This window comes from Falco peregrinus, chromosome 10 (genome assembly GCF_023634155.1).
Source record: "Falco peregrinus isolate bFalPer1 chromosome 10, bFalPer1.pri, whole genome shotgun sequence".
In the NCBI taxonomy this organism is placed as follows: domain Eukaryota; kingdom Metazoa; phylum Chordata; class Aves; order Falconiformes; family Falconidae; genus Falco; species Falco peregrinus.
Window position 1 is genome coordinate 23,289,494 of NC_073730.1, and position 26,577 is coordinate 23,316,070.

The 26,577-nt window shown below is 43.4% G+C and overlaps 1 protein-coding gene across 1 annotated transcript; it reads left to right on the plus strand.

The window, feature by feature from the left end:
- On the plus strand, positions 1–26,173 carry KDM4A (lysine demethylase 4A). Its single transcript, XM_055815357.1, has 22 exons — positions 1–137; positions 452–604; positions 777–952; positions 2,124–2,238; positions 3,094–3,287; positions 5,001–5,050; positions 5,584–5,687; positions 6,737–6,874; positions 7,804–8,054; positions 8,835–9,025; positions 10,276–10,637; positions 12,454–12,574; positions 13,197–13,375; positions 15,766–15,970; positions 16,244–16,320; positions 17,075–17,130; positions 18,041–18,149; positions 19,093–19,281; positions 19,972–20,142; positions 20,618–20,737; positions 21,364–21,456; positions 22,517–26,173. Exons 2-22 carry the CDS (start codon positions 467–469, stop codon positions 22,655–22,657), a joined length of 3,180 nt encoding a protein of 1,059 aa, XP_055671332.1. The 5' UTR covers positions 1–137; positions 452–466; the 3' UTR covers positions 22,658–26,173.
- The last annotated feature ends 404 nt before the right edge of the window (positions 26,174–26,577 follow it).

A 26,577-nucleotide genomic window follows, 5' to 3' on the forward strand; every position in this document is an offset into this window, starting at 1 on the left:
GCGGGCGGTGGGGAACGGCCGCGGTGGCGTCGGCGGCCCGTCGGACTCATTGGGCGCGTGGTGCGGAGGGATACGGCGGCCGGGCGTTAGACCTGGGGGAGGGCGGAGGAGGCGAAGAAGAGGGACGCCCCGCTGACGTGAGCACGCCGGGCGGGGACTCGAACCCCTCCGCGTCGGAACGGGCTCGCCCCGGCCGGGGGGGGCGGTGGAGGGGAAGGAGGGGGAGGGGCGTGAATCGGTGGCGTTCTCCGCCGTGAGGAGGAAAGAGAGCCGCGGTCCTGACGGGCAGGCGCCCTCCGCCAATGGGGAGGCAGGGCTGGTGCGGACCCCGCGGCGATTGGCCGGCGGGCGGAGAGGGCGGGGCGCCCGGAGCGGCGGGGCGGCGTGGGGGAGGGGTGCGCGGGGTGACCCGCCCCCTCCCCCCACACCCCCCCCCCCCGCCTCCGCGCAGGGCCGGCCCGGCAACATGGCCTCGGAGCTGGAGAGCCTCAACCCCAGCGCGCGGATCATGACCTTCCGCCCCACCATGGAGCAGTTCCGGGACTTCAGCCGGTACATCGCCTACGTGGAGTCGCAGGGCGCCCACCGTGCCGGGCTGGCCAAGGTGCGACCCCACCCCCCCCGGCGCAGGCCTCGCACCGGGCCCGGCCCGCGGCCGCCCAGCGGGGCCGGGCCGCCTCCGCCCTTTGTTCGCCCGACGGGGCGGGCGGGCCCCGGCCGCGGGGGTCCGGCCCCGGTCCGCGGCCCGGCGCTGAGCCGCGCTTTGCTCCCCGCAGATCGTGCCCCCGAAGGAGTGGAAGCCGCGGCAGTGCTACGATGACATCGACGAGCTCGTCATCCCGGCGCCCATCCAGCAGGTGGTGACGGGGCAGTCCGGCCTCTTCACGCAGTACAACATCCAGAAGAAGGCCATGACGGTCCGCGAGTTCCGCAGGATCGCCAACAGCGACAAGTGCGTCCGCGCCTCCGCGCACACGGCTCCGGCCCGACCGCAGATGGCTGCTGCGGGTGTCGGCCCCCCCCCGGCTCCCCCCCGTTCCGCGTCCCCCCCGGCTCCCCCCCGTTCCGCGTCCCCCCCCAGTTCCCCCCGGGCCGGGTCTCCCCCAGTTCCCCCCGCGCCAGGTCCCTGCTACATGCAGGTACCGGTCGGAAGCATGAGCATAACACCCCGAGCAGATGAGGTGTGCTTGTGATGCTGGCCGTGAGGATGGGGACCTGTGTCACTCGTGTCCTCTGGCGAAAGGAGATGTAAAGCCAGCAGAACTTTCTGCTGCGGACTCCTGTCTGTCTGTCCCTGGTTAGCTACCTGGGGCCATCAAAATACTCGCAGAGTAGCAGAAAAGGGAAATTTCATGACATGAGAAAGGAGACAGAAAAAAGATGGCTTTAAAAGGAGTTTTAAGCAAAAAAGCCTTTGAAATAACCGTTTAGAAACCGCATGGGAATTGCCAGCCGCAGGCAGTCAGCTGAAGCGTATTGTATCTTGCAAGAGCAGTACACATCAGGTGTCTTAGGATTCTTTTTCTCTAATACAATAATTCAATGAAAAAATTTCTCTTTTATGCTGTATATATAATTATCTGGAATATACACACATTAGGTAGGGTTAAAGTGTAAATTTGATCCCCCAGTGCTGCACAGAGACTGGTCTGTAGTTTCCAGGGAAAGGACATCAAGAGCAGGTATTTTGTTGGTAAATTGAACATGCTTGACCAGTTTACTAGCAGGTGAGTCTGAAAATGTTTGGTACTTCTACAATGGCAGAAAACTTTGGGGTTTGTTTCTGGGTTTTTTTCCCAAGCTGTATGTTGTATCACTTCTGGTTTTGACTCCATCCCTTCCTCTTGACAGCTAGAAAGTGAAATTGTTCTGACCTGAGAGAAGTGCACAAAGTAAAAGCGAAAGTAAACTGAGAAATGGGGAAAGTAATTTTCCTTCCAATCTTTTGTTCCCAGCTCACAGGAGCAGAGCTGCTCTCATTGCTGTTCTGGTTGTTAGTGGTGTGGCTGATGACATGCATTGGGTATTCCTGTTGTAGCTTTTGATTCTTTCGGTAGTGGAAAATGTTGCTTTGGATTCATTATCAGACTGCTAAGTCTTTAGTATCTTTGATCTCTTTACAGATACTGCACACCCCGCTACACGGACTTTGAAGACCTAGAACGAAAATACTGGAAGAACCTTACGTTCAATGCCCCAATCTACGGTGCTGATGTTAATGGCACGCTTTATGACAAGGCAAGAAAACTGTTTTGGTTCTCAAGCAACAGTTATCCCTGTATATTGCATTCCATAAATACTAATGTAACATTTGATTCTTCACCTTCAGGAAGAGTTAATGATAGTCTTAGCAGAGTTCCAGCTTCTGGAGTAGGCGGGAACACGATAAACCGTATGCTTATAACATACTCTTCATCTAACCCAAATGGTTAAAGAAAGCTAATGGACATAATGATCTAAGGGACCTCTGTTAGTGCTTCAGTATACTACAGTTTAGTTCAAGAAAGCAAAACCCGCTGTTGTCCAGCTGTTGCTTTTATCCTGCTTTGTCCTGAATGGCATATGAGAGTTGCAAGTGTTGATCATTGAACACGCACTGCTCTGGTATCTGCTAGTGCATGTATTTTTGGGGGACAGTGCTCTGCCCATTATGTGTTAGGATGATGAGCATTAGAAAAGAGTATGCATTCTACTTGCTAGTCTCCTAAATTATGATGATTTACTCTTTCAAAAGCTGTTTGGAATGAAAAGTGTTTCTGTTCAAGGGGATTTAAACATCATCTCAGCCTCACACTACTGTTCTGTAAAGTCCATAGCTTCATGGTTATTTCTCTTTCCTAATCGTTATGTTGGATGACAACATTATTTCTTTTTTCCCCTCCATAAAGGTGGCTAGTAAATAATCGGTATGTAAGCTAACACCATGCAAAACTTTTGTTTTAGGTGAACTAGCTAATGGTTTGAGCTGTGCCAGTAGATGATTTGTCTTGTTGTACTGTTTCCCAAGTGTCTGATCGCTTTTGCAGTGGTCATCTTAGTTGTGTGGTTCTGTTCTTCATAATGCTTGTTTAACATGAGACTCGTGTTTTGCAGCATGTAGACGCATGGAACATTGGCAGATTGAACACGATCCTGGATATTGTGGAGAATGAAAGCGGTATAACCATTGAAGGAGTGAATACTCCTTACCTGTATTTCGGCATGTGGAAAACTTCCTTTGCTTGGCATACCGAGGACATGGATCTCTACAGTATTAATTACCTGCATTTTGGGGAACCCAAGTCATGGTAAGTTTTTTCTAGGGAAGCTTCTAGATGTAGAAACGCAATACCATAAAATACTGAAATCAAAGTTGTGAAGTTACGAGAGTTGACTAAGGAAATGGCCATCCCTCCAGTCTTGCACTGCAGTTGTATCTGATGACAAGAACACTGGAAAGCAATAAGGAATTGCAAACAGTGCTTGTCCCCAGAAGTTTTTTGGTTACCTTCTAGAAAGTCCATTTGCTATCCTGATGTAGAGAGTTCTTCAGAATTATAATATAGGGTGGACGCTTTATGCTGCAACAGGGCCAGAACTTGGAAAACTTGCTTATGATTTCCTGAGGCTCTAAAATGACCATACAGAGGTAATGTGCCTATTGTCATGCAGGCATTAGGGGAACAGGCAACTTTTAATAGACTTTGAAATGTAGCTATTTATCATAGATAAAGCAGCCTAGTGGATCTTGCTGAGTGGTTTATCCAGCATCTGAGCTTTCCTGCTTAGTTTTTGGGGAGGCTCCCGAATTTTTCTGTAGCATGGGTCGCATTTTAGGAGTGAATCATTCCCTTCTGTTCACAAGTAAATTTCTCAAGCAACTTCAACAATTGTTTCCATGGCACTTTTGTTGGAAACTAGTATTTTTGGCTGCCTTTTAATACAACTTTGAAGCAAAAAATAATAGCTAGCGCTATGTGACCAGTGAACAACCCCATGCAGTGGCAATTGCATGGGAACACAAAACAAAATAGTTCCTTCAGATAAACCTTTTGGCCGTTGCTGCTTGTAGAGTAGTACACGGAAGAAGTTCACTTTGCTGATACCTTAATTTAACAAGAAACTCATCAAGAATATAGCACTCTATTCCAGAGAGAAAGTAAGCTAAGCAGGTGGTTTTATTTACTGTAGTCAAACCAACTAGGAGTTTTTTGACACCCACAAAAATGTGCGGGCAGAGACATAGCCCTAAAGAGCGTGCTGCAAGTTGTGCACATCAAGGATGTGGCATTGTGTCTGACTCAGTCCCATATTGGTCTGAGCAGCTGAAAGAGATGATTCCATTTTCTCTCTTTCTCTATGTTCCTCCTTGTACTGAGTTTACTGGCAATTGCATGACTGTGAACTGGAGATGGGTGAAGAAGTAGTCTTCCCTGCTTGCAACTCATGTTTTGCTGTGCAGATCTGCTAATTGAATACATCAGACCTTTTACTTCCTTGACTGCTTAAGCAAAAGTCAGTGGAGGAGATGGACAGCTTTTGGCTCTTGATTTTTCTTGGGACAGAGAGGTAAAAGTCCTCGGTAAAGAGTTTTAGCTTTATATCATCAAATTTTGAAAGAGTTAGTGAATAGACGGAGGATTTTTTTTTAGTTTTTTTTTAAAGGCTTTACTAAAGTCTAGGTAGACAACATCCACAGCCTTTCCTTGATGCACTAAGTGGGTCACTTTGTCATAGAAGGAGATCAGGTTAGTCAGGCAGGACCTGCCTTTCATAAACGCATGCTCACTGGGCCTGATCCCCTGGTTGTCCTGTACATGCTGCATGATGGCACTCAAGCTGATCTGCTCTGTAATCTTCCTTGGCACCGAGATCAGACTGACAGGCCTGTAGTTGCCCAGATCCCCCTTCCAGCCCATGTAGATGGGCTTCACGTTTGCATGCCCATTTGTGATTTCCAGTCAGACTTTGAGATTTTGTCTTGTCACTTGAATTCAACAGACTTGTTCTTATGACTGCAGGTACTCTATCCCTCCAGAGCATGGGAAGCGACTGGAGAGACTTGCAAAAGGTAATCAGGCAATTCACATCCTGCCTTTTGCAGAAAGTGGGATGGACAGCCGCAGCGGGTTTCAGCTCATTTAAGAATATGATATGCTTGTGATGTTCATAAGAGCGCAGGCTGGCACGACTGAATTGATAATTTGCCTTTTAGAATATAGCTCATATTATTCTGAGTGTTTATAGTATACACGCAAGATAAATGTGACATCACAAATAAAGCAGTTGTGGTCTGTCTAACCTTGAATGAGAAAATACTTAACTATTGATTATTAGAACTGGAAGTTTATAGCCAAGGGAAGATCCTTCTACATGCAGTCTTTCTTATGCTCTTTCAAACTGGTATGATCTGTTAAAGATAAATCTCCAGGAGTTATCCTTTTTCATCTTAGTGCCAGCTAGCGCACTTCAAATAAGGTGGTCCAAACTTCTAGGCCTAGGGAAGAATATTGTTTAGACAATAACTTTTCCTAAAAATTACTGAAGAATTAATTTTATTCACAGCAGAATGGTAACAACTCTCTTTGCCTTTATTTTAAACAGGTTTCTTCCCAGGAAGTGCCCAAAGCTGTGAAGCGTTTCTCCGTCACAAGATGACCCTCATCTCTCCATCAATTCTGAAGAAATATGGCATCCCATTTGATAAGGTTAGAAAAGTAATCACTGTTATACCCGCTCAGTCAAGAGGTTCATGCAGCCCTGTCTCATCTCTAACAGCAGCCAAAAGTAGATGCTTAGAGAGGAAAATCGGAACAGGGAGGGTATAAGGCAGTCCTTTCCCACTGTACCTCCATTTATCTGGCAGTTGGGACCTGAAAGAGTTTGAGACAGAAAAATCTGTCAAGGACTATTAAAAAAAAAAGGCTCTGTCTTCTGTGATTATTTTTTTTTTAACTTAAAACTATGCACAACATACTGTGTCAGATTAACTTCACAGCTTCACTGTGTATTCAGTGAAGATTGTTCTTTTTTTGTTTCAGACTTGTCCACTTTGTTTCAGACTTGTTCCCTGCTGATTTCATTTGTTGTGATCTGCTTCCTCAGTAGAAAATATAGCTTATTCTCTATTAATATTTTTTTTCATTCCATTAATAACTGAATAGACTTCCTTACTTTCTTGGGTGGTAACCTGCCATCTCCACCCCCCATTGAAGATACAGGCTGTGAGCCCTTATTCAGAAGTACTGTCTCATCTGTGTGGGCAGCTGAAGGGTTTTGTTGTCATGAACAGTAGGGAAATGTTGAAGAGCAGCAGTGGAAGGCTCGCAGGGAGTTGTACTTGAATATGAACAGCAAAAGAAAACAGTAGTAAATATCCAAATTGTGTGTGGGCAGAAATTTTACTGGCCTTAAATACTGTTCAGCCAAACCTGGAGCTGATACAGATAATTACCTTTACGACCTTCAGATGGCTTGTCACAGAGTATTTCGTATGTATAACCACTTCTGGTTGACCAGTTGTGTTGTGTTTTAGTAAAAATCTGTTAAGCGTTGCTTTCCAGTATCAGATACTTAACTAGGAGAATAGTGAAGGTCCGTATTGAGTCTCTCCATTGCAGCAAGTAACTCTGGCCACCATCTGTGGGTGGGGATGTCAGGTGCACTGCATGAGGGGTACAGGAGCTCCTTTTATTCAGACCCATCAAGTAGACTTTTAAGCTGTGAATAACAGTGGGATGTCTCAATTGTCTTCTAGGTGACACAGGAGGCTGGAGAGTTCATGATAACCTTTCCTTATAGCTATCACGCTGGCTTTAATCATGGCTTTAACTGTGCTGAATCTACCAACTTTGCTACTCTTCGGTGGATCGAGTACGGGAAGCAGTCTGTACTGGTAAGTGGTCAGTTGTTGTCCTCTTGTGTACAAATAACCTAATGTTCTGCTGCTCATCAAGACCTCAATGCTTCTTCTAAGGGAGTGAGTTCAGTGCTTTGTCCGTTTAAGATGCAATGTTTGCCTTCTGATACGGTTACAATGTCCAGTCAGCCTCCTGTTTCATGTCCTTGCTTCAACTATGGATAGCATGTAACATGTGTTTTAGCATTGTGCAGATCAGCTGAGGCTTCAAAGAAAAGCAGGGGACTGGTTGGCTTTCCAGAGATGAAAGGGTGTGCTTGGTGATCAGGACTCACCAGTATTTTGTCTGATATTTTAACCATTATTTATTGACCACATAGCCTGGAAGTATGACTTCAGTAACTTAAGTCACTTATCAAAGTAAGTATCTTGGCTGAACCTTTAGGCTGGATAGTGTTACATCCATGTAGAGGTGCCTTACAAACATGAGTTATGTTTTCAGAAGTTGCATTTAGGCAAATGCTTTGTAGCACTTCTTGTAACCATGCCCAGAGGAGGGCAACCTCTGCTGCTCTGCGTAGGCCCAGAGTTTGTACGGCTCCATCTTCCTCGTTATAGTCCGTGGTTTTGCTGGCTGTTTTTGTATGACCTCATTTTAAAACAGTCAGCTTCTACCAGCAACGCTCTAAATAGGCTGGTGAGCTTGCTTTCTTAGTTACTGCGATAATGTCTGGGTTTCTGTTTTGTCGTTTTTTGCTGGCTTCTCTGCCTGGTCTCTAGTAACTTAATATATGCCCTTTTGATTTCCTAGGAAAGAGTCTGAGAGTTCTGAGGATCAATTACATGTGGCTCTGGGTTTGTGGGTTTTTTTCTTCAGTTAAGCTTGTGAAAGCAAAGTGATAGGGAAGTGCAGAGTAGAATTGTTGAGTATGTGGCCTTTACTTGACTGTTTTCTGTGACTTCAGTGCTCATGTCGGAAGGACATGGTGAAGATCTCCATGGACGTGTTTGTGAGGAAGTACCAGCCAGACCGTTACAAGCTTTGGAAAGCCGGGAAGGATGTGACTGTCATTGACCATGCTCTTCCAACCCCAGAGGCAGCAGAGTTCCTTAAAGGGGATCTCATGCAAAGAGTCAAGAATGGGAAACAGTGTGCTGAGGAAATGGAAACGGGAGAGATGTGTAAAGATGAGGTGGATGGAGATGAGACGAAAAGGTAGCACTTTATATTGTCTTCTGCTTTTCTCTTGGATTATTGGAAATTGGGCCCAGCTGCAATTGAATGTTTGCCATTCTGATAGAAAACAGCAGTCAGAGTTAGCAGTAATCTGCTTTCTTGGGAATACGGTTTAGTCTTAAATGTTTTTTTTTACTATTTCAGTCCACATTGATGATAGTCTGTGGTAGACAGGAAATGCATCAGCTTGGAAGGTAGTTCTTCATCTTTGGACAGGCATCCAAAGCGTGGACTGGGAGTGCGCACTGTACACTGGGAGGCCAGAAGAAAAAGAGGGTGTACTGGGGTCGTGGGATGATACAGGCTAGCAAATTCTGATACTATCAGTACTGCATATTGTGACATTGGTGTGCAGTTTCTAGTTGCTGAAGGAGGGCAGGCTGATTGTTTTACACCTTGCAGTTAAATCTTCTTCAATCAGTGTCAGCTACTATTCCTAAAGCTGTCTTTGGTGGGTTTTTCTGTTGGTTTGATTTTGTTTGGGGTTTGTTTGGGTTTGTGGGTTTTTCTTCTGTTAAAGGTAAAGAATGCCTGGCTGGAACATAGCTGCCTAGTACATGATTAACCCATACTGAGGAGTCATCCCTAAGGATTACTGACTCTCATTCTGTAAAGGCAAAAAAAACCACTTCCAAATAGTTTGGAAACTGTTTGGCTTGCCAGATGCTGATCCAAACCAGGTTGTATGTTGTGCATCCAGACAGAAATTCAACACACTTACGTGTTTGGTAACCTGACGTACGGATTTGTCTTCTACAGCATCCCCAAGCATCGCATAGGAACAAAAAGACACAGGGTCTGCCTGGAAGTGCCTCAGGAGGTGAGTGAGAGCGAGGCTTTCCCCAAGGAGGAGCTGAGTTCCACACACTATGAAGCAGACATGGCAGAGCCCCGTGAGAGAGCTACGAGTGAACTGCTGCAGCAAGGTGAACAAAGACTCAAGCTGCCAGGTAACTGTGTGTCAAGCTTTATCATGGTATGAGGGGACAGGTTATTACTCTTCAGGGAGAGAAGCTGCTAGCTGAATCTGGGGCACTTTCATATGAAAGTTGGTAGGATGTTGTCATGTCCGAAAACACAGATGCTAGTTTGTCAGAGCCATGGCAAGCACTTCAGAAATCTAGTCATGACATTACGGATTGATTTTTTTCAAGACCAAAAGGTGCATCTAGAACAATTTTAGGTTGTGCCCTTTAGGTAAGTTTTTCTGACACTTCTGCCACTGGTCTGAGTAAATGAAATAACCACAGCTGGAGTTGTTAGCTTTTGTGACCTATCTGTGGATAACTCCCCAGTGAGAATTATATAAAAAAAATGTTGGTGGAAAGCAAAGGTGTAGGCAGCCATCCTGTAGCTGACCAGGTAGATCACAGGGATGTTGCCTTTCAGCTGAATTCAGTGGGACAGAAAGTATTGCATGAGACCTGCTTAAGAAATTGGTGGGTTTTAGCTTTTGCTTTTTGCTTTTTTTATTTTGCCTGTCTGCATGCAGAGACGTATTGGATGCCTCAATTAGTCTACACAACAGGGTTACAGAGGACTTTAATGTGACCTGTTTATAGAAATTGCTTAGTAAAACATAAGCACACTTCCTGGTAGCATGGGTCTGGTATACTGTATGGATCTTTTATTTGTAATTTGGTCATAAGTAAGCTGTAGGAAAATTGATGTGGCTTGTAATGGGTCACTTATCCTTGCTGTTAAGGGAGGAGCAAGGGGCCCATGAAACAGTATAAGAACAGGGAATGCCTCTGTCCAGTATTCTATTTTCCAGCCCTCTGCAGCTTGTATTTAATAATCTTCTGTTGGTTTGTGGCCTTTTATTTTTCTTGTATTAAAGTCTCCCATGAACACTTGTAGCCTCTTACCTACAGCATCATGTGGCCAGAGGTTGGGCTGTTTAGCTGCACTGTATAAAGTGTCATCTCTGTTTATTTTGAACTCACTGTCTGCTGGGTTTGTTTGATATATCCTAGTTATTGTACTGGAAGAGGCAATGAGCAGACACTCTTATTCTCTCTCTTGCTAAGCCACTCCTGAGTTTATGGGTGTCTGAATTAATTATCTGCTCTTTACATGACCTAGTGTGTTTTTTTTGTGTAGTAGTTTGCTTTCTTATTTTGGCTTTGTGCAGGTGGTTACACAAATGTTCTCTCTGCTGCCCAGACTTTAGAAAAAGTCAGTATATCCTTTCTTCTAGATCGTGTGGACTCAGCCAAATTTGAGGAACTGAAAACAGTGAAGCTTGAGGAGGAAGAAGAGGAAGAACAAGAAGCAGCTGCATTGGATCTTTCCATTTCACATGCTTCAAATTCCACTTCAGCATTGCCAGCTTCAAAGCAGAGTGCAACGTCCAGTGTTCTGTCCAGCTCGCCTGCGTATTCTGGTTGTTCAGACTCTGAATCGACTGATCCACTGGCAAAACGAACTCTTCCTGGGCCAGCTGGGGTGCTTACAGTCCATAGCTATGCTAAAGGGGATGCCAGCGGATCTGACAATGAACAGACTTCAGGAAAGAAGGCCAGTGCCACCGCCAGTGTGAATGAGCAAGAACTGGCAGAGGTATGAATGGCAAGAGTACTGAAAGCTTAAGGGCCGTATTACGTGGTCATGGATTTGCTGTGACAAAACTTCCAATCTGCACAGATTACGTTTTCATTCCATTAGTGTTTGCATAGCAGGTTGCTTAGTTGTCAGTGTTTGTTTTTTTTTTTAATACCTATGAGTTTTGCTAAACAAACAAGAATTAAGATGAAAGACTTACACTCTTACCTCTTCTAGAAAACAAGGAGATCCCTTGTTTTGAGAACTTCTCTAAAATATTTAAGTGCTTTAAGGGAAAGGGTAGCTTGGTAGTTCTGACATGGTAATGTTACAGGCTGATTCAGGTCCTTTTATATTAATAGACACTTGTTTGTACCTAAAATGAATCTAGTTCAGTGCAGCCTTTACTATGAACACATTGAAAATGTTTGGTGATTTTTTTTTTAATATAAAATCACGTACATGTGTACCTCTGTGTGCCCCATTTTAAAAAAGAAATGACAGAACAAAGATTCTTGGTTGGGAGAATGTGAATCTGAGTGTTTAAGCGCTGCCAATGAATGTTTCATTAGACAGCCTAAGAGAAGGCTGTAACAGTTAAAATCTTACCTGGTGGTGTCTTTTCAGATTATTTTGTTTCCCTCTTTAAATCTGTGTTTAGACCGTGGGAGGCGGATAATGATTATGGTTTTGAAATTGAGGAATTACACAAATGAAACGGCACATGGGCAAATCTGTTGTTAATTAAGCTGAAATGAGAAAGAGTTCTCACAGATATTTGAACTAAAGAAATTCTGTTGCCAATACTGATGGCTTCATTGCATACTCCGTACAGTGAAAAGGTGAAATCTTTAATGGGTCTAGATCATTTTCCCCAGTATGGTGTATTTGGAAATAAATTTTCCATCAGATGGTAACGGGGAATGCTAATTTCCATTTGAATAAAAGCATTTCTGTTTCTTAGAAGTCTTGTATCCAACTGTCTGTAGGAGATCAGAGATAATGATTGTTATGCTCTCTTCTGGCTTCTTTTATGAAAAGAAGAGATTTTAAAAAGACGTAAGATGCATTTAATCTAAGATTTGCTTCTGCTCTTAAAGGAATAACAGATTCAAAAAAAGAAAAAAGGGGGTTCTTATCTACTGAGAGACTTCCTGAGATGTTAAAATCATTGCCTTTATTGCCTTGCTTGTCAGGTTAGTAATAATTTTGTCAGTGTGTCACTTGTTTTTACATAAGGCTAAGGGAAGAGGAAGTAACTACTGCTGTAGGCTCCTTCTTCCAGTCTGTCTGGAAAGACATCGATGCAAGTAATAAGCAGACAGAGTGAATGTTTCCTTCATTTAAAATAAGCCTGTTAGTTTGAGATGCCAATGAACTCTGTAACTTTTAAAATTTATTTTACTGCTTTTTATTTGTTTTTAAATTTGGGATTTTTAAGTTGACACACAAACTGAAGATTTCCTCAGAATGCATGACACAACTTACTGTGGCTTTTCTGAGCCGAGCCATTCAACTTGTCTTTGTTTCTGTTACATGATTCTGATATAAACAGACTTGCATGAAAAGTTATGCTGGGAATCTGTGAAAAGTCTCTATTCTGATAGCTCAGCCGCTCAACAGCTATACAGTTCTATCTGTCTTTTCCTAGCAAAAGTGCTGCAAGCAGTTCTTTCAAAAATTTAGCTAGTTTAGAGCTGAAGTTAGTTTGTTAGATATAAAATCGTGGAAGTATGTGTGCATTTTGTGGAGGTTTCTTTGTGTTGAAAATAAATCCCTTTAATGTCAAAAGGACACGGGCTAATTGACTGCTGAACTGCTTCTCCTTGTCCAGGTAGCAAAGGAATACATAAGGTCAATGAAGGAGAGTAAGAAGTCCAAGTGTCGTCGCCAGCCATTGAGCAAGCTCCCACGCCATCACCCTCTCTTGGTTAAAGACTGCATTAGTGATGATGGTAAGTAAGGCCTTATGCTCTTTGGGAAACTGTAGAGGCCTCAGCTTCTGTGGGCAGTGTGGGATATTCCATTAAATAACTGGCAATAAACAGGAGTCAGCAAGTGACACCTCTGCATCCTAGACAAGGTGCTTATCGCACTTTTTTTTTTTTTTTTTTTTTGTTTTGTCTGTGCTTGCATCATTAAACTTCTCTCTTGAATGGTGTCTTCTTTCTTTCGTGTTCCATTCTTTGGAAAGTCACAACTCTGAAAGGAAAATTAAAGAGAAACTGTTCCATAATTGCATCTGCCTTGGAGCATTCCAGTAATTGATGTAAATATTCATGATCTAAAAAACAACAACAAAAAAAACAAAACAAAAAGCCCCAACAACAAACAAACACCACCACAAGATTCGTTAGCTGACAGTCTTAGTCTTGACATAATTTGGAGCTGGTGCTGTCCTCAGCCAATAAAACTATCCTGTGTCTGCACAGTTGCTTGATTAGTAGAAGCTTCTTAAAACGAGACCAAGTTACTGGTCCCCATCGCCCTTCTTGGTTTGCCTTATTTAATTTAGTTTGCAAGAAGGGTATCTCTAAAAGGACACTTAATCACAGAGTTAATGATCTGTTATCACAGAGGCATCAGAGCAAGTAACTCTGGAAGAAGAGGCTGAGGAAACAGAAGCATGGGCCAAGCCACTTAGCCAGCTGTGGCAGAACCGGCCACCAAATTTTGAGGCTGAAAAAGAATACAATCGGACCATGGCTCAACAGTCTCCTTACTGTGCTGTTTGTATGCTCTTCCAGACGTATCAGGTATGTAGACAAAGTCTTTTAATGTAATCAGTAGAGATAACTGAATAGGCTGCCACTGCTGTGCATAGTTTTTTAAGTGTCAATTTGCATTTTGCTAGTTAACAAAAGCCCTATCAGTGTTGCAGTCTTTTCAAGGAATTATTCTGGCAGAGTACAACTGGGTGAACCTCACCACACCTGGGATGGTCTGCCTGTGGGTTCCCAGGGGCTCGCTCAGCTGTTCAGCAGAAGCTTTTGTGTTCTGTGGAACCATGAAATGTAGCTGATTATAAAATCCCATTTGTTTTCCAGACTGACACCTTCACTTCCACACTTTTTAAAAAAACACTAAGTCCACTGATAGCACATGGTCTTTGGGGAGCTGGCAAGGAGCCTGAAGCACCTGAACCTGAGAAAGACAGGGAGTGTGCTGATGTTTGCTTTAGTGTTAGATAGTCCTGTGAAAAGCAGGGAGTCGGACTTGATCCTTAAGGGTTCCTTCCAACTCGGTCTTCTGTGATTCTCTGATCCTGTGATGTAGGGTTATGTTTGTGGATGGCATAGATAGAAAATAGACAAGATAGAAAGCTGTCTTGTCTTGGAGTATATCTGTGTTGCCAGTAGCTGTGGTGTGTGAAAATGTGCTTTAATGAAGTGCAGCACCTGTAGCAATGTAAGGCTTGGGATAGGTTGCAGAACCCCTCTGTCATGTTGATGAAATGTTTAGGCAGGAGGCCCACTGAATTTTTTGCTGTGCATAAGCTATGCAGTTTCGAGGTAGCTTGAATAGTTGTCTGATTGCGTGTTTGACCTGCAACTTAGAGATAGTTTGTCCTTTCCCATGTGCTAAGCATATTTGATTCATTTGAGATCACTGTATGATGATGGTGGCACTAGAAACATGTTCACCACAGTTTTGGAAACAAAGACCTCAAACTTTTGTTGAGGGTTTATATTGTGTAATTTCCATAAAACCCACGGACTTTAGTCTGTTCAATCTTGCTATTTCTGAGAGTAGGTTCTTGTTAGGACTGGAAATTAATTCTACATAGAAGCTGCATAGTACATGGGGATTTCACTAGTGCTGGTAACGTATAAAGTTAATTTGAGGACAGTTTAAGTTCTGTTAGCTCCTTTTTTGTGTTCTAAATGCTATTAAGCAGAAAACTCTAGCTGCAGGTTTTTAAATGTCTGTCCACACCAGGCGGTAAAGCAGAAACTCTTCCAAAATTTGAGCTGTGGTTAGGCTTTCTGAAGTTAGAACAAAGGCTCTGTAGCAAGTCTGGGAACTCACTTCAGTTACCCATTCAAATAAAAAAATTGGCACAAAACGCCAGACAAATATTCACTTTGCCTTTGTGAAGGAAAGTATCTAGCTGCTCGGAAACAAAAGAAGTTGCATTTTCTTCAACTTTGTTATAGATTTCCCTCAGTCATTTAGTCTTTTGCTTGGCATGCGATGTTCAGTTTAAATCAGTAAGTTTTACATAATCTGAATAAGCAAGATTTGTTAAAAACACATCGGTTTCCTTCCAACTGTGATCTTTACCTGGACTTTTTTTTCCCCTACCTTTTGATGCACTATAGGAGGGACAGTGCAGCTTCATTCTGCTACTGCAATTTTTGCTAATAATATTTTAAAAAGATTAGGCAAGGTACTTTTGTGGTGGCCTGTGAGGTGCAAAAGATGGTTTGAAACATTTCTTCAAAGAGAAAAATTAATTTCTGTTTAGCTGTTAAGAAGAGTAACTTGAATGAAAGTATATCTCTGTCAACTTTACATGTAATTGCTGTTTGGTTTGATGGTGGTGTTTTGGTTTAGATGAATAAATCACACAAGATTAGCCTGAAAGTCTCCTGAGCTTTAACTGGGAAACTGCCTTTTTAGTCTGCTTATTTCTCAGGAACAAATTAGTTTCAAAGCCCATTAGATTTGTTCAGAAGTACACTACCAAAAAAATTGTGTGGATTGCAGTAGTTATCTCGTTTGTGTAATCATAATCCTCCTGTACTGAGGTAAGGTAATGTGCAATGTTGGATAGCGACATTATGATCCTCTGTATTGGGCGGGGGTTGCAGCAGAGGTGTTGCCCATAGAGCATGAGGTGAGCATGGTGATCCCACCTCTTCTGTCAGAAGAGATGCAGTTTGATGTGTGTCTTGTTGCTCATTAGAGGGATGCAGTTCAGACCTTGCATTTAGCCATTTGGGTAGAAAACAATTTCATTCTGAAGCTGCAGTAGCTGAGGATTTTATAAACTAACTATATTTTCACCTAACCCACTAACTTTAATTTTTCAGCACCTTCATTCTTTCTTTAAACTGGATTTATGTATGGAATAATGGGTGAGTAAAGATTATATGAGGCAGTTTTACTGGTAAAACTGAAATTCCCTGTCCGTGCCTTACAGGCAGAGTGTGGAGGCAACAGTCAAAACTCTGGAGCAACTCCAGCTGCTGTGGATGGGAAGATCCGAACCAAACCCCTGATTCCTGAGATGTGCTTTACTACAACTGGCTGCAGCACTGACCTCAACCTTTCAACCCCCTACTTAGAGGAAGATGGAACCAGTGTACTCATCACCTGCAAGAACTGCCATGTCTGTGTTCATGCAAGTGAGTGCATCTAGACTTACCGCCAGACTCTAGTGTTCTCTATAGCAAGCCTCTAGCAGCCTGTGTGATGCACAAACAGACCAAGTTCAGCCCTTCTCTGAATGATACGTGCTTGAGTGCTGGCCGTTGAAATACGGAGTTGGCTGCATAGATATTTTCAAATATACAGCATCATCCGGAAGCTCGTTGGTTTTTATTTCTGCTTTATTTCTGGGACCTAGGGGAGTGGATCTGAGTTTAGGGAAGCTCTTAAGTGAATTGTGTCTGTTCTAGGTTGTTATGGTGTGTCCCCTGACAAGGCCACTGAAGACTGGATGTGCTCCAGGTGTACAGAAAATGCCTTAGAAGAGGTAAAGTTTCTCATAGAATTCTCACAGATAGAGCCTGGTACATCTGGGAACTTGCTTACAAAGTACATTTCCTTAGTCTTGTTTTGTATTTTGTTTGGGGGTTTTATTCTCTTCTCTGAAAAGAAGGCAATTTAGAGAATGTTTAGGAGCTGATGTCTTGTATTTTGGGGGTTTGTAAGCCATATAAGTGATACAGTCCTTTTAACCGGTACAAAGCTGCTGAGCTCAGTTGAGTCACAGGGAAGATACTCTGCATGAATGTGGGAACAGCTCCATTGTCTGTCTTAATTTATGGTAGCTACTGTTTCTAAAACAGTAACTTTTGTTAATAACTAGGGAGGTGTGCACGTGTGAAGAATGCAAGAAGAATGATATTCCCTCAAAAAGCTATATAGACTCTCAAGCAGCAGAATGGGTCAACCTTTCGAATTCTATTTGCTGGTGTTTGTTCCAGATGCTTTAACACATCCTCAAAGGATATAGGGTATTGTGGCTTTAAAAGGAACCCTTAACAAGTTGAATAAGTCTTCAGTGGTAGGTCTGCTTGTCTTCAACAGACTTGGAGTCTGTATTTGTTGCCCTAAGGGCAGCAGCTTTTGAGAGCTAAAGGGCTGATCTGTACAAGGTAGTTAGCTCTGTTCCGGCAGTGAAACCATTTTCTTCCTCTGGATGTGCATTTTGAGGAGGAAGTTCTAAAGCAAGTGTGCTGCTCTGGACTTCACTCTTTCAGCTAATGCTTTATTCCTTGTGCCAGGACTGCTGTTTGTGTTCATTACGAGGAGGAGCACTGCAGAGAGCCAATGATGACAAGTGAGTGTTCCAGGTTTTTTGATCTTAAGGGAGAAGCTAGTAAAGCCAATGTCTGCATTTGGTGTAATGGAGTGACCGACAGCACCTTTCACGCTTTGTTACTCAGGGGTACTGTGGTAAAGCGTGTTCATTTTGGACACAGGCAGCAATTGTCGTGTCTTTGGGTAATGCCTCATTCTGGTGATAGCAGTTGTTAATTGCTTTGCATTCTATAGTGCAGAGGTATAATGTACCACATAAAAATAAGATTCATCATGAGAAAACATCTCTCGGTACCTTCTCGTAGAGGACTTTGATTTCTCCATGTAATATGTGGAGGCGAAGGAGACCAAGGACAACTGTAGCTTCAAGTAGCACGATATACTGAAATTCAGGGTACCTCTGCAGCAAGTATACTGCGTACAGCTGCCTGTCCTGTGTCCTTTGGTGTGGTGGATTGCCTGAAGTTACTTGATACAAAATAGCAGTGGGACTGACCTGTAGCACCATGAAGTAATTGAAACTTTGCCTCCAGAAATTTTATGGATGTTATGTAAAGCCTCAACCTCTGATCACAGTCTCAAAAGTAACTTGGTAGTGACTGAGCAGTTGCTATGGGTCAGGTTTGTGAAGGAGTAAACCTATCAGGCAGGCTTTTATTATGCAGGTATGCAGCCAGCATGAGCCACACTAAATTGCTCTCCTGTTAAGCCTGTTAGTAGTAGATTGCAAGTATGAAAAACTCTTGGTTTTGCCCCACGTGTGCCCTGTTACTAGCAGTAGGAGGGAAGATCACACTGCTAGTTCTCAGAGGCTGTTTATCATGATTTATCTGGCAAACTTCACCAGAACTGTATTTACTTAAACTCCAAAGTGTCCCCTGTCAGCCTGATGCATACTAATTTATTTTTCTCCTCTTCTATCCTGACAGGTGGGTTCATGTGATGTGTGCTGTAGCTGTACTGGAGGCGAAATTTGTGAACATCGCAGAGCGAAGTCCTGTAGATGTTGGCAAAATCCCCCTGCAACGTTTCAGACTGGTAAGGGTCACCTGTGCTTCAGTGATGGAGTTTCACAGTGTCTTCCATCTGTTCAGAATGTGGGAGACTTTGCTTATCCCTTTAAACCCAAGGCATCTCCTCTCCAGATTGAGCAAATTAATCTGGTCTGTTCTTTGTATTGGAAATGGCAGTTGTCCCTGCCCTTTTTTTGAACCTTCCTTCTTCTAGTATATGTTTATTCAGATGAGCCGGCAAGGGGGACACTTTTCAGTATGTGGTAAATGACGTTTATACAGTGTTGTAATGACGGTATTTGATTTTTTTTTGTTGTTGTTATTTTTCTAAGCTCTGTATTTAACTTGCTTTATTGACTGCTGTTGAGATGCTGCAGGATGTGGGAGGCATTTGTATAATGGGTGCATGCCTTCAGCAAGAAAGCAGCTGTACTTAACTCTTCTAAGAGCTCAGTGTTGAGGGGAAACTGATGTTAATTGCTTTGTATATGCTAATGTATTTCAGATAACATTCTTTTCCTTACAACAGCCCATCAGGCCTGACTGACGCAGGTGTAGTTGGATCACTGGTAGTGGTGATAAAATTTTAGTTGTTATTTTTGTGGTCTTTCCCCATTATTCTAATCTTATTGCTTGTCTTGTATAACTTAATAGCCAAGTGCTGAAAGGCCCTGTAGGCTTTGGAGTGTAGTAGACTGATTTAATCTGAGATCTCAGGTTTGCATGCTTTATGCATGTTGAGATGGTAGATATTTAATGTACATTTTTCATCTGTGGGGTTACTGTAAATGTGCAAATTACTGCCGTGTCATAAACTAGAACTGGTAGCCTTCTGCTTCTTCGTAATCAGAAAGTAGCAATGCTCTCACAGAGAGTAAATGGCACAGTATCAGGCTCTTAGACCAGCTAGCCCTTTATGTTGGGTAAAAGCTAGTGCCGATCAATAACCTCTAGTTTCCTGTCCACAGAAATGCATCTTCTGCAAGAAACGAAGAAAGAGAATTGCAGGTTGCTGTGTACAGTGTTCACATGGTCGGTGTCCCACATCCTTTCACGTCAGCTGTGCCCAAGCAGCAGGAGTCATGATGCAGCCTGATGACTGGCCATTTGTTGTCTTCATTACCTGCTTCAGGCATAAGATTCCATCTCAGGCAGAGGTGAGTAGATGTGTCATTCCCAGGACTTTGACCTGCAGTATCTTGGAGGGACTGAAAACTTTCAGATTGTGTGATTCTTTTAAAACTTCATTGAAGGCTTGGCTCTCTCACAAAGTTCAGTATAGTCTAATGGTGTTGGTCTTGGATTCAGATTTCAACCTTGCTGCTGCTCTGTGTGATCTTAGTTGTATTTTGGTTTGCAGCCCAGAAGAACTGAGAGCATTACATGTCTCCTGTGGCTGTTGTAATGGGGAATAATAGTGGGGTTTATGGTCTGATACTTAATACGCAGGAGTTAGTGCTGGGACTCCAGCAGGCTGCATGAGTTGATCATAGAATTTCATGTTTAAGTGATTGATTAGTTTATAAAGTTCTCATGTAGCCCTTTTAGCCATCAAAACCACAACAGTCTATTAGAGAGTATTTACTGTAAAGGCCCTGCATTGCTCTGAAGAATTGAGAGCTTAATTCACTAAGTAAATTGAGGACAGTGGCATCTAACAGATTAGGCTTTAAGCATTTGAAATTCCAGAGGCAGAACTCTTCTAAAAATGCCACTGATGGTGTCTTGAGTAGAGTTACTCACCTGAACGGAAATATTTTGCTTCCTTGTCTGCCAGCACTGGAGCTATGGTCCTCAACACATTCTTTGTTGAGTCATTGTGTAAGAAGTGATTTTTCTCTTCTCAGCGAGCCAAGGCTGCACTCCAGGATCTGTCACCTGGACAGATAGTCATCAGCAAGCACAAGAACGGTCGATTCTATCAGTGTGAAGTGGTCAGCCTTGCAAAGGAGATTTTCTACGAGGTCAACTTTGATGATGGTTCCTTCAGTGATAACCTGTATCCAGAGGACATTGTGGTATGTTAAGCAGTGGAGTCTGGCTCCGGTAGAGGGCACATGATGCAAGTCAGCTCTTGCTGCTGCAGAGCAGACACACCAGGGGATTTGGTAAATGTTCCAACCCTAGGTCATGTTGTGGCTGAGATGTAACACCTCCAAGGCAGCACATAAGACTGACTTAACTGAGGGCACGTAGGAACAGGTGTAACAGGCAGTGCAGCTGATCTTTGGCTGCTTAGCCGTGGTAGGTCTGAAGGAAAACTTGCTGATATTTGCATACCATTCCTGCATGTAGTACTATGAAGCTGGGCCTGCTGTTGGGATTTAATACAGGTGACAGAGATGGATGTTTCTCAGCCTAGTTCTCCATCCCTAAAATAGAGTAAATGTTGGGGTGTTGTGCAGGGTGACCGGGATGGACTACCGGGTTGCTTACTGAATCTTCACATAAGGAAGCTCCTTGTCTCTCCCACCTTCCTCCTTTATGCTGTAGAGTCGAGACTGTCTTCAGTTAGGTCCCCCTGCTGAAGGAGAAGTTGTGCAGGTGAGATGGACAGATGGACAAGTTTATGGAGCCAAGTTTGTCGCATCACATGCCATCCAGATGTACCAGGTACAGAATTGTCTGAAAATTCATCATTCATAACAAGCTGATCTTGTTAACAGGGCTGTTCTTAAAGCCAACAGAGCTCTAGGGGAGTCATACTGAAACACTTCAAGGGAAGTTGCTCAGTGTTGTCAGCAATGTCAGATGCTGGTGACAGTTGCTAGAGTTAAGAGCAAAGTGATTGCTTGCAGCTCTACTTATATCTGGCTACCTACTTGAAAGTGTCACCTTCTGAAAAGTTGCTGATCTGTAGTTCTTCCACAGACTATGTTCCTAAAGCTTAAACTCCTTAAAAAAAGTTTGGGTTTGCTTTTCTCTCTTTAGTGGAAGTGCATCATGCCTTGCAGACTTCCAAAGGGATGAATATTCAGGCCGTATTAAAGTGACCAGCCCCACTGTCTTGTCTGGCATTACAAGAATATCCCAAAGTTTGCCGGGCTACTTTTGCTGTCATGGGATTGGTGAGGTTTTAGTTAAGGTCTGTTGCAGTGTTCGTACCTGTGTGTGGATCTTAAAAAATTTAAGTGGTAGAAGATTATTTCACGAGGTGTCTCTGGAGAGGAGAAGGCAAATTCTAGGTAGCTGTGCAAGGGTCCTGACTGCTGGTAGAACAATGTCTGTTTTTCTTCTAGGTGGAATTTGAAGATGGATCACAGCTGATGGTGAAAAGGGATGATGTGTATACTCTTGAAGAGGAGCTTCCTAAGAGAGTGAAGTCAAGGCTGGTAGGTAGATGGGCTGCAAACTTCTACTGAAGAAGCTCGTTTAACTTAATTTGTCCTTGAACAGCAAGCTGAGTGCATGGCAGCAAAAGATCACAACCTGATGTGCTCCTCAGTTGTTGCAAAGCTTGGTACTTACTTGATCAGGCTACAAAAACAAAGTTCTGTCTCACTCTGGAGAGACTGAAATTATTCTGTAGTGATAGGAGTTTATAGCATGGAGTCACTATTTGGGACAGCAAGTAAATACCCTTTCATGCCTGTGTTCCTAAGTTTCATTGTTTATTTGCATTGCAAAGAATGGCGAAGTTCCTTCATGTACCCCTTGTTCTGAAAAGCTCTTTAATGGGGTGGCATGAAAAGAGCTTGCCATTTCTTTAAAATTCTAAAATAATCCAGGTGGGAAAGGACCTCTGCAGGTCTCTGCTCCAGACAGCTGTTCCGTGCAGGGGCAACTACATAGTTGGGCAGGGTTGCTCGGTGTTCTCTTCAGTCAAGTTTTGATTATCTCAAAGGATGGAGATCCCACAGCCTCTTTGGGTCCCTCTCCTGTTGCCTTATGCTTCCTGCTATAAGAAACCATAACTGTGGACAGCATGCTGGGTATCTTGCTTTACAGTGTGATCATACACACCCTAATGCAGAGCCTTTTGGCAGGCACACAGGCTGTTGGAGGTTTAAGGAAGAACGTATCATGGCTTAGTCCTGTGACCAGGTGTTTAAACATGCCTGCTCCACAAGGCACCAAATGTACTAGACTGCTTGAAAGCTGGAACAGATGAGCATGTTTATTCCTTTAAGAAAGTGACTGTGAACTTAAATTCGCTACTTTTAAATTTGAAAACTGTGATTCTTTAGATCTCTGATTACAGTTCCCTTAAACTTATCCCCAGCCTTTTAAATCCAGTTTCTTAAATATTTTTCTTCTTGTGTTTGGTCAGTTTTTGTAGCAGGCTGAAAGTTCCCAAGTTTCCTGCCTGGTTCTTTCTTACATGCAGTAGGAGGATGTTGAGGCAGGGATTTGATCTGTGCTCCAGTGACTAATTCTATTTTTTTCTCTTAGTCAATAGCTTCGGATATGCGCTTCACGGAGATCTTCGCAGAGAAAGAGGTCAGACAAGAGAGGAAGAGACAAAGAGTGATCAATTCACGCTACCGTGAAGATTACATTGAACCTGCGTTGTACCGGGCCATCATGGAGTAAGCACTGCCTGTGGCAAAGGAAGAAGATGCCCACCTGCCCCAAGGATTTAAACGTTCCAGTACAACAGGCCATATTTGGATGCTTCGAATCCAGGGTTTTTTTTGTTTTGTTTTTTAAGGAAGCTAAAAAGCTGATGCTCTGCAATAGCTGAAAGGCAGCTGTTGGATAGTGAAACAAGATTCCGTTTGCTGAAGCTGATGCCTGCAGACTCCTGGTCTGAAGTTGGGTCCCTACTGAATAAGCCAGCTTGGGGGTGTTGCTTTCATCTCATTGAGCCGGCTTGCTTTTTTATTAGAGACAATTTTGACAGGTGGCAAACTCTTTTGGGAGTTGTAGCCAGAAATCTTGGCAGCTGCAGAGTAGTACGGTCTATTGTTTTCATTGAATAATGTTCCTGATTTTGGGATCTCCCTGGTGACTACACCTGGGCTTGAGTAGGCAGTATTACTGGTGCTTGAAATTGAACCTCCTTTTATATTTATATCCATCTTTTTGTCGCAAGCAGCTTCAGTCTCTTGTTTCTCAGCACCTCCTTTCTGAGGGTTGAGCTGTAGGCTGTTCAGGTCCAGGCAGACAGGAGGTGCTTGTGTGAACAGGTGAAATGTGAAATTGAATCCTATAACCTCCATTTAATAATTTTGTTCTGGTATTCGTTTTGACTTACTTAATCTTAAGTTTAACTGTAATAGTATGTGCCTCAGAATCAATGAAATCTGTCTGGAGCCCTGTGCGCAGTGCAGCCTTTTAACAAGAATAGGCGTTCAGCTCCCAGTAGACCTTCAGCTCCCAAAGAGTTTTGAGTTTCTCCCCATTCCCTCTAAGGCAATAATGACCAAAGGGACGGAGTCCTAACTCCCTTCTTGAAATGCAAGCATCACAGTATTGGAGATGACAGGGCAGCAGTATCTGAAGCAGTGCAGTACCTCCTCTGTGGGAGCACTGTCTGTTGTGTGGCTGCAGGCTTTCGCTTACAACAGCTAATATTGGGTCTGAGACAGATAAAGCATGCACTGAACTGTGTGTATTACTGAAAGGTTGTGCAGTGCTCTTCTGAAGCAGGAGTGCTGCTGTGTTGCTGTCTAGCAAAGGTTATCACAGCATTTTTATAGAGTATTAGTAAGGCACATCTCAGCCATGTTGGAGAGAACTTGCTACCCCAGCAATAGGAAGCTGAGTTAAGCTGGGCAGTAGGAGTACCTGGAAGATGTGCCAACTTGCTCCTAGTAATGTAAGCATTAACACACCACAGTAGGAGCTGTGTAAATAAATGTTCCTTTCCCATTCTGTAGGAGAGGGGTTTTAGGCTGTGGAGCAGGTTGGCCACCTTCTTTTTGCATGGAACGATGGGGTGACTTTTCCTGCTGGAGAAAAACATGGTCATGTGTTCTCCAGAAACAGTTCAAGAGGAGAATTTTCTAGTGAAACAGACCTAATGCATCCCTGCTTCTATAGGGACATGGCAGTGTGTCTGCAAAGTCTGGATTTTTAACTTTTTTTTTTTTCTTTTGTTACATAGGAACGCTATAAACCAAACTCTTCTGAAACCCCGGTGCATCGATTTGTGACTAGCAATAAAATGTAGTATTGTGTAGTGATACAACTCTTGATCAGCAAAGAAATAAACTACAACTTTTTATAAAGAAAATCTAACTTATCCCTACATTTTTATAGGGTCCAGAGGCTTATATGAGTAGCAAAGATTTGCACAACCACTGTTTTGCTTAGAGATATTCTGTCCCATTTTTGTGGTGGGATACATCGTTCATCAGTATTGGAAGGTTTAAACAGATTCTGAAAGGCTTGCCTTTGTGTTGGTTCCCCCCCCCCCCCCATGTCCAAAACTCCTGGTCTCAGGGTATTAAATCGTTTTCTCATTAATGATATAGTTGGCTTGATAAAACTAGGATCTGTTAAGACCAGAGTCTAGTAGCTGCAGTTACTCTGGTCTAGGCAATGGGAATGAAAGTGCACATTGTCTTAGCTTTTATGTAAGCCTCTCTGAAGTGATGTGCTGTGAGCAAAGGTGGAGAAGAGTTGGCCGGGCCTTAAGAAACTTGCCTCTGTTCTGTCAGAGTTAATTTGGTATTAGCTACTCGTAGGCTGGATGCTACCTGTATATTACTGGAAAATACACTCTGTATCATCTGCCATTCTCCCTCCACAGAAAAGGTGCCTGTGTTCAGGCTTTCTTCCCAAACTGCCATATAACTTAAGTGCACCTTTTAGGTGCCGCATGCTACCTGTTCTGCAAACACCTGGCTCGACAACTTCATCCTAAAATGATGACCTAGTACAAAACAGCTGGATTTGTTTGGAGACCTGTTGTTCAACTGCAGCAGGTTTTGCCACTCACCTCTAACGGTATCAAGTGACTTTCAACAGCTCCCTATGCCTAGTATTTGTTCTGGAAGAGGAGCTTTGTTATGCTGCATTTTCTGTGGGCTCCAGATTTGCTGTTGTCAGTTGGCTGCACTGTGGTGGAAACCGCTGCCATCCTGCACTCTGAGACAAAGGGCCTTCCCAATTTTCCTGTCGGTTCTTGTGCTGCATCGTTCAAATGTGAGCGTACTTTACTTACTGCAGTGATTGAACTGCATTTTGGCTTCTGTCCTTGAATTAAAAATTGGTGACCCTGATGTTTGAGGGGTCTATATTATTTGACTTTGCAAGAACAGTTGGTTTTATGGCTTGAAGTATAACAGGTAGCAATAAAAGCTCTTCACAGAGCAGCTGTCTCAAAGGTACATATGCTTTCCGTTACCTGTGCTTTGATCTTGATTGATAATTTTCTCCAGTGGTTTGTTTTTAGAAGAGTATTTATCCCTGTTACAACATCATTCCAGCGAGGGCAAGGTGCTGCCTGAGTATTGGCTAGGCAGGCACTTCTCGAATGTGTTTGGTAGGAAATCTTGCTCAATGTGCCCCACAGGAGCTCTGATGGCCCTTTGTCAGGTCTGTTGCCTGTGGTGCTGCAGGCCGTAGACCTCACTTCACTTTTCATGAAGCTTCCATCTGCGACTGGTTCAGGTTGGACCCCTAAAAAGCATTTTTAGTATAAACAAATAGTGTCTTGCCCTTAATTCAGGGTAAGCTTGGCAAGCCAGTGATTACTTTTCGTAAGGTCTAAAAAGGTGGCTGTATTCTTTGTAAAGCACCTGATTGCAGTAGTGTTTCTGCCTGTGGCTGGACTGCTGGAGGACCTTTCTCCGTCAGCAGACCCCTCAGGTGACCAGAGACAGTACTGTCAGTAGTAGGACCCATTCTCCTTGCTCCTTCTCTCTTCCCAGTGTTTTGAGCTGGGTTGAATTGATTCTGCACTGTTTGAGGAGAGTAGCCACATGTCCCAAGGCTTCCAATGCATTTCTGTTCTTCCATTCTCTAACTGGGCTCCCATTGTCTGACATGTCTGCAGTTATGCTTGGTTTTTTTAATGCAAACATGGGATGGAATCAAGACTCTGGTAGCCTGTATGTTGTTTTCAATTTGATTAAGTAATAAATCTAATTTCAAAATTGACCATCTGTAGACTAATTTAAGAACTAAAGCAATGTAACCTGGAAATCCTCGCCATGCTTCTGATGTTTCTTTTAGCATTATTCCTTTCTAATACTCATCTCCTTAGTGCTTATCCAATGAGTTCTTGGATGTCTCTCAGAGACACTAAGTGGAGTTCTGTTTCAGTCGAGAAGGGCTGTTTCAACTAGAGCAGGAACAGAGCCAGAGTCGTCCCTCCTCATTGAAGTACAGACCTGACACATCTGCAGTAAGAGCTGAGTTGCCTTAGGTTCCCCCTGTAGCTGAGAGTGGCAGTGCCAGAAGAGTCGTCAATCAGAAGATCTTACCTGGGTGCAGAGGCCAACAGCACTGTTCTTTACGTCGATGTTCACTCTTGAATTTCGCAGTGCTGGTTAAAACTTGCT

Excerpts from the sequence above, each read along its gene's own strand:
- KDM4A (XM_055815357.1), top strand. The coding sequence starts at position 467 with ATGGCCTCGGAGCTGGAGAGCCTCAACCCCAGCGCGCGGATCATGACC. Across the intron at positions 3,288-5,000 it reads TTTGGGGAACCCAAGTCATG|GTACTCTATCCCTCCAGAGC; the intron begins GTAAGTTTTTTC and ends TTATGACTGCAG. Across the intron at positions 13,376-15,765 it reads TGCTCTTCCAGACGTATCAG|GCAGAGTGTGGAGGCAACAG; the intron begins GTATGTAGACAA and ends CGTGCCTTACAG.